Source organism: Cyanistes caeruleus, chromosome 12, assembly GCF_971803275.1.
Source record: "Cyanistes caeruleus chromosome 12, bCyaCae1.hap1.1, whole genome shotgun sequence".
Classification (NCBI taxonomy): Eukaryota; Metazoa; Chordata; class Aves; order Passeriformes; family Paridae; genus Cyanistes; species Cyanistes caeruleus.
This window is the reverse complement of record NC_141712.1, coordinates 2,513,904-2,525,000: the sequence shown is the minus strand read 5'-3', so window position 1 is coordinate 2,525,000 and position 11,097 is coordinate 2,513,904. Positions and strand designations below refer to the sequence as shown.

Below are 11,097 nucleotides of genomic sequence, written 5' to 3'. Positions count from 1 at the left end.
CTATATATTGCAAATAAACTTGCAAAGAATACTAAGAGCTGGAGTTTACTGCAAGTAGGAAACTTCCAACTATTAGGGTTGTAGTGTGTTTTGAGTGCAGTGCTGGGAATACAGCTGCAAATCAGTCTTACACTTCATTCGAAGATAGAGATGGATAAATATTGTACTTTTTATTTTTTCTTGTAGCACATCTGTATTTTGAAAGAGAAGGCCAAAGAGAAATACAGGATGTGATAATCTCAGTCTTCTGGAGCACTGATTTCTGGCTGCTGCTGAGGTGATCTAAAGCATGCCATCAGGAAATGACTTTTGCTACTTGCGTGTCCCTGAGCAGCAGGAGAAGCTCCCCGTTAGTGCCAGGAGCTGCAGCTCGCTCATTGCCACGTGTAGGCAGCGCTGAACACGAGCTCTGCAGACGCTGGGATTTTTCCTGCTGGAAGCAGCAGCAGCAGCAGGAGCAGCAGGAGCTGGGTGCGGGGCTCTGGCGATAGCGAGAAACGTGCCCGGCACGTTCCGGGCCCCGCAGCGGATTCCTTCGGCTCGTGGCGGGGCCCGAGGGAGCTCCGAGGGCGGAACAGGCCTCGAGCGGAGGCCGAGATGGAAGCCAGGGGCACGGGCAGGGCTCGGGGTTGCCGGGGAACCGCGGCCGCAGCGGCCGCGGCGCTGCTGCTCCAGGCTCAGTTGCGTGGAGACCGCGATCCTCGGTGGGTGTGCGCAGCCTGGGCACGGGCACACGGCTCCCCTGGGCCACTCGCCAGGGGAATTGTTCACAGGGAATGGGGCTGTGCGGGGCACTTCGTGCTGCATTGCTCTCACAGGGAGTCCCGAGTTCGCGGGGCTTTGCTTTCTGCCAGGGACTCCCGAATTCGCGGGGCTTTGGTCTCTGGGAGGGAGTGCCGAATTTTGTTTGAAGTCAGAGATGGACTAAAGTTGTACTTTTTGGTTTTGTCACATCTGTGCCCCGAATTGTGTTGTGGATGTTCGGATCTGGTGTGTTACTTTGCATCCCCTGCACTCATCTGGTGCAAGGCCTCAGGCAGGGCTCTGGGGGCGCGCTGGAGGCCTTGGATGGGTTGTGACACCCCCTCAGCTGCTCCTCATGGCAATGTCCCCTGCATGTGGCCTTCTTGTGGGGGGAGGTTTTAGAGCTGAGCCGCTTTGTGGGAGGGAGGATGGGTGTGCACTGCCTCTTACCAGAGCCTATGCCACACGGCCAAAATTTCCTCCTTGCCCCTCTGTTGAGGGGAGGTTTGTGTGCAAACCTGGCCTCAGCAGATGAGTCTGTGCCTGCGACTTCCCCAGCCTGAAGCCACACAGAGCTGATTCTCAGGACAGCTGCTGCCTTTGGCTTTGGTGTGGATACATTTTTCTCCCTCAGTGTTGTTGACTTCTCCCCAGACCTGAGATCATAGGACAATAGTGTCACCTCTAGTTTGTCTCAAGTTCCTGAGAGGTGGCTTAACTCACAGTCCAAAGTTCCAGTCAGCAGGCATTTCCAGGGAAGGCTGGGCTTTGGTGGTCACGGCTTCTTTATACAAATTTGTCACAACGGGCAAAAAATGCTTTATAACAAGATTTAAGCCATTAGCCATAACATTCCAGTCTCTCACACGTCCTGTGAGGAGCAGCTGAGAGAGCAAGGGGTGTTTAGCCTAAAGAAGAGGAGGTCCATTCTAGCTATTTTTAAATAATATTAATATTTCAATTAATAATAATAATAATAATAGTAGTACTAGTAGTATAATATTGAATCTAATAATATTAAAGCTACAGCTTTTACAGTCTGCTCTAACTATTATTAATGTTATTCAGATTTTTAGCTCCAGGTTTCAGTGTGATTCATTTTGGAATTGCACAACATAGCCATATAGTTCAACTAGAGGCCTAACAATCCTAGCTACTCACACCAAACAAGCACTTGGCTACTTTTAAGTAATATAAATTTTTTAGCATCAGTGTATCTCTTGAGTCTGCCGTGAATTGGATTCTGGATTTTCACAGTTCCATTCTTGCTCCTTGCAGTTTTCTTGAGGCATTGTTGATCTTCTGCGACTTCCTGCTTTCAAAATGCCTTCTGGATTCCCAGAAAAGACAACGACACCTCCTCGGCTTTTGCTCAGGGAAAGACTGAAGTCTTTTAGTGTAAGTAGCCTCTGGGGCTGTGTTAAGGCTGGAAATGCCCCTGGTGTCCCTCCTCTCCGTGCCCCTCCTGTTGTCCAGCAGCACTGTGAGGCTGCAGAGCCCTCCCCAGCTCTCTGTGCCGTGCTCCTGTTGCTGGGGGCTGTCCTGGTGCACTTGGGAACAGCGTGTGTTGCTCCAGGGACACTCCAGTGTCTTCCCTGGCTGTGCCAGCGGGGCCAAGTGAAACCAATGTCCAGCTGGAGCCCTGAGCATGCGCTTCTCTCCCTGCCCTTGTCACAGCAATTCCTTCTGCCAGGCTGGGCACTCACTGTGCTGCTCTCACAAAGCTGCCCTTGAGCACCTGGGCAGCTCCAACTCTGCCCAAAGCCTTGAGAGACACGGCTGGTCCCAGCAGCAGAGGTTCCAGAGCAGCTGTTCTCTCTCATCTCCTGCGTGGGGCACAGATCCAGCCCTGCAGACAGCACTGGAGTCAGGGCCACAAAGGTCCCTTGGCTGTCTGGAGCTCGCTTGACTGAAGATGCCCTGCTGCTGAGGCTCTGTCCAGGAGATCCCTGTGTTTTCTTCTGTGGAGGGCTGTGGGAGCCCAGACAGAGCAAGCAAATGCTAATTAACAGAGAGAACTAAAACCTGGGCACTTTCCTGTGCCCCTCACTCTTGGTACCACTTTGCTTTCTTGCATCTCCTGGACTCACCCAGCAGCGCTATCTCCTCGCTGTGAGCTTTGAGTGTCGTGCAGGGATGGAGTTAGGGAGTTCTGACAGCTCCTCCCCACTCTCTGAAAAGATCACTGCCTCAATCCAGTGAACCTAAAGAGGAAAGAAATGCCCAAAGAGCAGAAATCCCCAAACATGTCCCATCAAATCATGGAGAAGCTGAGGGACACAGCCATGTGTTTGGAGTATGTCTATTCTGCTCTGTTATTAATTTACTGATGCTAAGTATCTCAACAAGTAACTTAGGGAGCTTCCAGGACTGTCCTAGATGATGTGATCACCAATTAGTCACCAGTGCCACTTGTTCAAGAAAAGCCTTTCTGAACAAGCACATCTCTGATGCTTTTGCTGGGTTTTTTTTTGCCTTTCAGCTGCTTCCCTCTAGATTCTCGAGAGAGAAGTTCAACAAGAATGAGGCCAGTGCTGGGGAGAGTAGTCTGCCCAGAATTGGCCCATTTCTACACACGAGTGAGACTGGTCAGAAGGTAGCCTTTTTCTGCTCTTTTCCTTTCTGTCTGATGCAAGGTTTGAAGAGGGTGTGTGCTTGTGACAGGCTCGCCTCCAGCAAAATCCCTCAGTGTCCAGGTGCTGTTGTCATTGCAAACTGCTGGTAGTGGTGGACTTGGAGTCCTGGTCTGCACCAAGCCAACACAAATAACTTCTGCTGAAACTGCTGGGGTTTGCTGGAGTGGAGCTGCCATTGCTAAAACAGTGGGGGGAAGGGTGGGGACACAAAGGCACAAATTTGCCATTTGCCATTCTCCTGCTGAAATAACCACCTCTTGCTTTGCTGTGGTCACCATCAAATGCTTGGGGTCATAGGATTCCATCCACAGTGGCAGTGCTGGCCTCTGAAGGCCAAGGAGCTGCAGGAATGACTGCAGATTTAACAAAACTAATTGCATGAATGCTTTGGGTTGGAACAATGTGTTGGGAGCCTGAGAGATTCTGCAGGCTGCCAGGTGTACAGGGGACTCGCCCTGGGCAGGGGGAATGGATGTGCTTTCTCTGGATCAGTGCCTACTTAGAGGTGTGTTTAAAGCTGCTTTTCCTGCAGGACTGGCTGGGTACATTGCACAGTCCAGATGTGGTAGGTGGCCGAGGTGGGTGCTGAGCAGGAAATTGGCAGCAAGAGACAGTAACAAAGTGGTGAAGCATTGCCCTGGAGAGGGAGGTCAGGGACAGCTCAGAGAAGGGCACAACCAAGGGCCAGTGTGCTGCAGCCACTCCCTTCAGCAGTGCAGTCCCACAGGAGAGCTGCTGGTGTGTCTGGAGTGGCAGCAGTGTGGCTGGAGAAGGCAGACAACAGGGGAGAGTTTTCTCAAAGCAATGTCTCTGCTCCAGAAGCATTTGCTGCTGTTGTGTCATTTCAGACATGCCTCTAGAATGGTATCAAATAAGACAGCAATAATAGAGATATACAAGAAAGCACCCATTTAAAGCTCATGGGAAAAGGAGATACTAACTCTACTCTTACCCAAGTTACTGAGAAAAGAACTGACCCTTATCCTCATTTAGCATTCACCTCATTTGTCTTTTTCCTAATTTCTGTGTTATTTTATTTTTGCCTTTACCTCTGTTAGAAACACACTAACTTTTAAATACAATTAAAGGGGACAAAGTTGTGGAAGCAAAAGAAAACTGTTCATTAGTGACAATTCAGCTGAGCTGGGTGTGTGTCTCCCTCCCTGAGAGCTGAGCACACACACCCCCTTCACCAAAATGGCTTTTTTTATACCCTTTATACCCTTTTATATGGCTTCTTTTATACCCTTTATACCCTTTTATATGGCTTCTTTTATACCCTGCCCTGTGTGGCCCAGCAGCTCTTGAGCAGCTCAGAGCAGAGGTGGCTGAGCTACTGTTTCCCAAGTGTGGCCTGGGCAGACGTGCTCTCCCAGAGTCTGTACTTCACTGGGGATCAGAGGAAGAGTCTCCCTCATGAACATTCCTCCCAGCAGCTGAACCTCTCCCTGCTCTCTCTTGTCTCTCCAGTTGTTGCCAGTTCTCCCGAAACAGAGCTCGTTTCGTGTTTCCCCACCAGAGGTGGTGTTTCAGAACTTCGTGGCTCATGAAGTCTCTGAAATGGAACTGTCTCTCACAAATGAGAGCAAGGTGAGTGCTGGGGCCTGGAGCTTTAACACTGTGCTGGAAGAGGAGGGGGGTGTCATTCCCATGGTGTGCAGCAAAGCAAGTTCCCTGCTGCAGCACATCCAGAAGAAAATGTCTCAGCACCTTTGTTCTGCAGGATGCTGGAAATCTTGCTGTGCTGGGAATTCTCCCCTGAGTTTGCCTATGCATTGATGGTATCTATCCTAAAGGATTTGCTTTCTCTTGAAAGCTCTGGATTGATAGGAATGTTGAGGGCTGTACAGTTCCAACCTGCTTTCATGCTTTGCCTTGGGTCTATACCACATGCTGTGTCTCCCTGGTTAATCTTGGTAGGAATCCTGGTAGGAATCTCTGCCTCTCTCAGCCTGTTTGGCTCCCTTTGAGCAGCTCACAGTCAAAGCTCATGGGCTGAGACTTCTCCTCTTTATGCTGGAATCACTTAGCACTGATGGCATTGGTACTGCAGGAAATGTGTTCTGAAACAGCCCTGGAGTCAGACTGATGCAGCAGAAGCAGTGAGAGGCCTTTAGGTGCCACTTCAGGCTCCTGCTAAGCTTCATCCAGCTCTGCTCAGGTTTTCCAAAAGCAACGTGGTGCTCTGCTTTCCCTTTGGAGAACCACAGCACATCCAAAGTCATGTGCTCCTGGAGGATTTCACCTTCACTTGAGGCAATTGTGATTATTTTTCAGTTTCCCAAGAGAGCTGAGAGGGGAAAAAGTTGAAAAATGTCAGCAGTTGTGTTCCACTGTAAAGAGGAAAATCGAAACCATTTGAATTTCAGTCAGGGAAACATTTTCTCAAATGAGGCTTGTGCCGAGAGTGGACTGGTGGGAAGAGCCAGGAGGGAGTCAAAATCATCTGGTTTAGACTTTTTGAGAGCATTTGGGTGCTCAGGGGTTGATATCTATGTGCTAGAAAATGCACATTTGCTGTGTCTGTGTATCCCAGAGGGCAGAACCTGGCCTGCTGGCTGCAGGCAGGAATGCCCAGCAGCCCAGCTCGCCTGCACAGGCAGCAAGAGCCCCTGGGGAGCCAAGATTGCTTTAATGCTGCAATGTGAGTCAACACTGGTCATGTTTGTCCAGGCAGAAAATGCCTTTGAAGCCCACAGTCAATAGGCACAGCCTGTCTGTATTTCCATCACTTTTGGCAAAGTGATTGCTGTCCTGGTTTTATGATTCTTCCTTGCTGCTGTAGTTGCTCATTTAAATTCTCTTTTGCCATCTCCATGATTTAGGGATTTTCTTGCTGTGTTCCTTCTTTGCCTTTTCAGGTTTGCTTTTATTCCCAGGGAGGCCACAGTGTTTGGTCTCCTCTCTTGCTGGTCTGCCTGCCTGACTGTATCCCCAGACCTGCCCTAGAAAACCTGATCTGCTAGAAGGGAATTCCTTCCTTCCCCCAGGATAATGTGCTGCTTTGCTTTCAGGTAGCACATCCCCTGTCTGGAACACCACTGCATGGCTGTGTGCAGGCAGCAGCCAGCAGGTTTTTTGGCCTTGTTGAATGTGCAGATGACTTGGTGCAGGTGCTCTGTCTCCATCCTGCTGGTACTGACCTGCTGGGCCCTTCCTTCCCACGGGGCACTGCCCTAGTGCCCCTGGCCAAAATGAGCCAGACAGAAGGGATTCAAGTTGTCCCTTGTGAATGATGTGCCTGTACCTGCACAGCTGAAAGTGCTTTGGGAAAGGGATCAAGGAAGGATGTCACCAGGGCACGGACAGGTCTCCTCTCAGCCTGTTTGCACAAGTGGCACAATCATTGTTTCATGTCTTCCCTGCAGTGTGTTCAGCTGGTGCAGGTCTCCATGCAGAGCTCGCCTTATTTCAGGCTGGTGTGCCCCAACGACGCGTACCGTGCTGTGCCACGAGGTGCGACTGCCCGTGTGCGCATTCAGTTCACCCCCAGCGAGAGCAAGGTGAGACTGAGCCAAAACACACCATTATCTCCAGAGCCATGGTTTTCCACCTGCTGAAAGAGCTGCTGTAGGGCAGGTACAACCTGTAGGCAGAGCTGTGAGCCCAGAGCCTGTGGCAGTGACACTGCTGTGGCTCTGTCTTCATGCCTGTCACTGGGGCTGCTCTGTCCACTGGCCCCCATTCCGTGCCAAACGTGCTTTGCTGGGGAGATTTGAGCAGCAGTGCCGAGGCCCTGGAGCTCTGTTCTCAGTGCTGGGATCTGGAGGTTTGTTCATACAGAAGGGTTTAGGACATGGCAGGGAAGGGAGGAAGGGAAACAAACAACATCCAACAGCATCCTGCTACCTCTTAGCACTGTTCTTCTCCTGACTTGCTTGGAGAGGCAAAGTTAGAGGGGAGTTGTGAGCCAACTCATGTTTCTACACTAGACCAGAGGTGCAGGACCTTTTTGGGTGCAGCTGTTTTCTCACCTTCCTTTCCTTTTGCTGCTTAGAGTCAGTTTAACACTTGGTCCTATTCTCAAACAGCAGGAATACAGGAACCTAAAGAGGAATGGCCTGTGTTCCCTAGCTCCATGTTCCTTAGAAGGGACTTGGAAATTATTTAACATCATTAAACTTTAGGGTAAAAGTTGTGGCCTAGGGCAGTTCTCTGTATGACCCTAATGACATGAGAGCTTAATGCCACTGAGATAGGTTTTGCAAAGTGAACTGGTGCCTTTAGTAATAATAATATTATTGGTAGAACTTAGTGTTCATTTTGGGGTGGAATAGAATAGAATAGAATAGAATAGAATAGAATAGAATAGATGCCCTTGAAGGGTTCTAGGCCATTGTTTTCTTCTGCCATGGGAATGGCACTAAATGCCCCATGCTGAGCTAGTTTCTTTTCCTGCAGGATTATTCCCATGAGCTGGTCTGCATCACTAAAACAGAAAGGATAGTTGTGCCAATTCGGGCCATTGCTGCCCGAGCTATCCTGACCATCCCAGACCAGCTGAACTTCTCGGAGTGTCCGGTCAAGAGCAGCACCAAGAAGACTCTGCTGCTTCGCAACACTGGCAACCTGGAGGCTCATTACTACATCAGCACCCAGAGGTGAGGCAGCTCCTCTGTCCTTGTGCAAAACACCTTTGGGTGATAATAGGCTTGGCAAAGAGCAACAAAAGGAAGCTGAGCATCAGGGCTGCACTGCAGCTCTGGCTGGAAGTGAGCAGGATGGATGGCATCTGCTCTTGCTTTCAGTGCTCCTAGCAGGATGCAGTCTTTGAGCTTTCTCTGTCCCACATTTCTTGGAGGGTGCTGGAACATGTGAGGAGCTGCCTTGCACCCTCCTGAGCACCAGCAGCTTCTGAAATGGTTACCAGAGTCAGCCAAATAGCCCCATTCTCTGGGAGGCCACAGGCATGTGGCTGCCCAGTGCTCCTCTCATGAGCTGCCCTGCTAATGGTGCTTCATTTAGCTGGGCTTGGATCCTTCAGATTGTAAATGGCATCCTCCCTTTGGGTCTTGTTTCCATGTCTCTGTATTGCTCTCATCTGCATTTACACTCTTCCAGAGTTTTGACTGCTCCTTTTCTTAGAGCAGCTTTCATTGAAATGCTGATAAAATGTGCCCTTTATAGGCTAAATCGGGATATTAAATAAAATAATAAAATATTATTTTATAATTATAAAAATAAACCAAAGAGCCACGCTGCAAATTCAACAGTAATTATTTCTTGGTCTTCAAGGAAAAGTTCCTTCTCCCTGTCTGATTCCTAGGCTGTAATCTCACAGGACAGGTAGTGGCCTAACATTTGCATCTCTGGAGATGAGGTTGATAGGCAGCAGGACAAGAGAAATTCCTGAGGCAGTCAGTGTCAAGTTGTGCATGCAGACAGCTCTTAATGCTCTCAGTGGTTTCACAAACCATTCTCTGATGGGATTGCTGGCAGTGGGATCCTTGGGTCTCATTGCAGAGAGCTGGATGCAGAGTATGGGGCAGATGAGGTCATTTTATCCCACAGGATCTCCTGAGGTCTGTATCCCCTCAGAAGTAGGTCAGCAGCTGTTTCTGATCCTGTTTTGTCTCTTTTCTGTTGCCTGAGGTTTCTGTGCTCCCTGCTTGCCCAAGGGAGCCGAAGTGACCTGCACTGCAGAAGGAATATCATCCCCAGATGTCCCCTGAGTCCTGATCTCTCTCTTTGTGTTGCAGTCCTTTCTCCGTGGTTCCGGCCATGGGAGCTCTGGGTGCTGGTGACAGCGTGCAGGTGACAGTGGGATTTCACCCGCTGACCACTGGTGCCCATTTTGGGTCCATGGTGGTGTGCTACAACACAGGTGAGTGCTGGGCACTGCACGGGGCACAGGACACTTCTCCAGCACCACTCCCTGTTGTGCCAGCCACCTCAATTCCTTCTAGATGTACCTCCCCTGTTCCAGCTCAACCCCAAAGAAAACTCAGAACCAGTTGGTGCTTAGGGGGCTGATAAAGTGCATCCCCTCTAACAGGACTAAGATTTTTGGGCTCCTGTTTTGCTGAGAGTTACTGAGTGGAGGAAGGAGGAGCCCTGATTCTCCACTGCCATGTGGCTATGCCTGGCTGAAGTTTTGTTTTATTCTGGCCAGTGCTGTGTGTGAGGTGTGAGGTCTCCATCAGACTCTCTCCAATGCAGTGTATTTCTTGCACACCTCTGTCCCATAGGCTGCTGCTCCACTGGCTTGTCATAGACCCTTGTACTGTGTTGCCCTCTACACATATATATAGTTTCTGTCCAATAACATTTTCAAATCCTCAAGTACTTTTTGGTGACAAATCAAGACAATTTTTTCCTTGTCCCCATTTCCCAGGCCATTCATGCTGTTGCACACCTCTCACATCTATCTCCCATTTGATTTCTTGACTGAGGAATCCCATTCAGGCTTCATGTGGAAGCTGCTCTGTACTTACTGATCTTTCCTTGGTCCCTTTTTTATTCAATTTGAAATGCTCCAGTTTGGTTTTTGAGATCAGAACAATATCAAATATTTCAAGACTGATGTGGCTGTGTGTTTGGACAGGGAGCTGATGATGATGATGATTTTCATGGTGTTCATTTTGTAGTGGTTTGTCATATTGCAGAGCCAGGCTGGTTGTGTTTCCTCACCTGGGTCCCCTCCTGCTGTGGGCTTCACCTCACTTGTTCCTCTGGGCCTCCTTTTTCTGCTCACATGCCCCCAGGTGGATTTGCTTGTCAGCAGCAAGGGATCCAAGGGATCAGGAGAGACAGGAATCTCATGGGATGCCCAGGGGGAACCCCAGGCAAGTCAGGACTGAACAGGGCTCCTCAGCATCACCTGAAGGACTTGGATGCAGAAATCCTGGTGATCTGAGTGGGTCACCTGAGCACACCTGACAAACCTCACTGTACCTTGGGGCCAAATCTCCACAAACACACTCCAAAATGAGCTGTTTTAGGAGGTGCCCAGGACACCCTCACGCTGCACACACACAGCTGTCAGGACGTTATAAATGTGCTGACCCCTAGAACTGCAAATAGAGCTAAAAGCTCTATTTTCTTTCTATTTCTTCTGTCACCTGTGGTTTGCTCTGTTCCTTGGGCTTTCATCAGCAACTGAGCTGAGCAAAGGCTCCCCTTTGCTTTGTTCCAGGTGAAGAAAGGATCCACACAAACCTTCAGGGAGAAGCTGTAGATGTCAGCATCGGGTTGAGGACGTATTCCGTGGAGCTGAAGAAGACTTTCATCACCACGTCAAGCCACACAGCAATGTTCATCGAGAACAGGAGTAACATCAGAGCCCAGTTCCAGTGGAAGACTTTTCCTAGTGAGGAAGATGAGAATGAAGAGAAGAGGAGGTTGGTTTGAAAGATGCATTTCAGTGAGATCCATGGGCCAAGACTAAAACTAACGTACGGCCTCAGGAGGGTGTTGGTGCTTTGGAATGGCTCAGGCCAAGTAAAGCATCCCTGGCATTAGGGGGTGTGTCCCTGGGCTTCAGGAGCTCAGCACTTGACATTCCAGTTCCATTTATACCCCAGCCAGGGATGGCATTTTGGGAAGGAAAGGTTGATGGCAATGACTGGATTTCCTCAAGTTCTAACGGGGCAGCAGCAGCAATGGCTTTTGGTCATTTGTAAACCATTGCTGGGGGGGAAAAAAAGGGAAGAAAGCAAAAAGAAAATAAAAGGCAAGCACCTCACAACCAGCCAAAAGACACAACCCACTACAGAAG

General features: G+C 49.6%; 2 protein-coding genes across 4 annotated transcripts in view; both read left to right on the top strand.

The window, feature by feature from the left end:
* Positions 1–471, top strand: part of LOC147650801 (hypoxanthine-guanine phosphoribosyltransferase-like) — a 23,871-nt gene extending 23,400 nt beyond the window's left edge. The window contains exon 8 of one of the 2 annotated variants that reach the window (XM_086847743.1): positions 187–471. In XM_086847743.1, coding sequence (XP_086703869.1) covers positions 187–234 — 48 coding nt within the window. In that variant the 3' untranslated portion in view covers positions 235–471. The remainder of the gene's footprint in view (positions 1–186) is intronic. The other variant, XM_086847746.1, reaches the window with a different exon arrangement.
* LOC111942295 (axonemal central pair apparatus protein HYDIN-like) overlaps positions 387–11,097 on the top strand; it is a 57,119-nt gene continuing 46,408 nt past the window's right edge. Inside the window, exons 1-8 of one of the 2 annotated variants that reach the window (XM_086847712.1) lie at positions 387–704; positions 2,023–2,142; positions 3,227–3,340; positions 4,851–4,970; positions 6,749–6,883; positions 7,782–7,981; positions 9,080–9,204; positions 10,516–10,720. In XM_086847712.1, coding sequence (XP_086703838.1) covers positions 2,068–2,142; positions 3,227–3,340; positions 4,851–4,970; positions 6,749–6,883; positions 7,782–7,981; positions 9,080–9,204; positions 10,516–10,720 — 974 coding nt within the window. In that variant the 5' untranslated portion in view covers positions 387–704; positions 2,023–2,067. The remainder of the gene's footprint in view (positions 705–2,022; positions 2,143–3,226; positions 3,341–4,850; positions 4,971–6,748; positions 6,884–7,781; positions 7,982–9,079; positions 9,205–10,515; positions 10,721–11,097) is intronic. The other variant, XM_086847713.1, reaches the window with a different exon arrangement.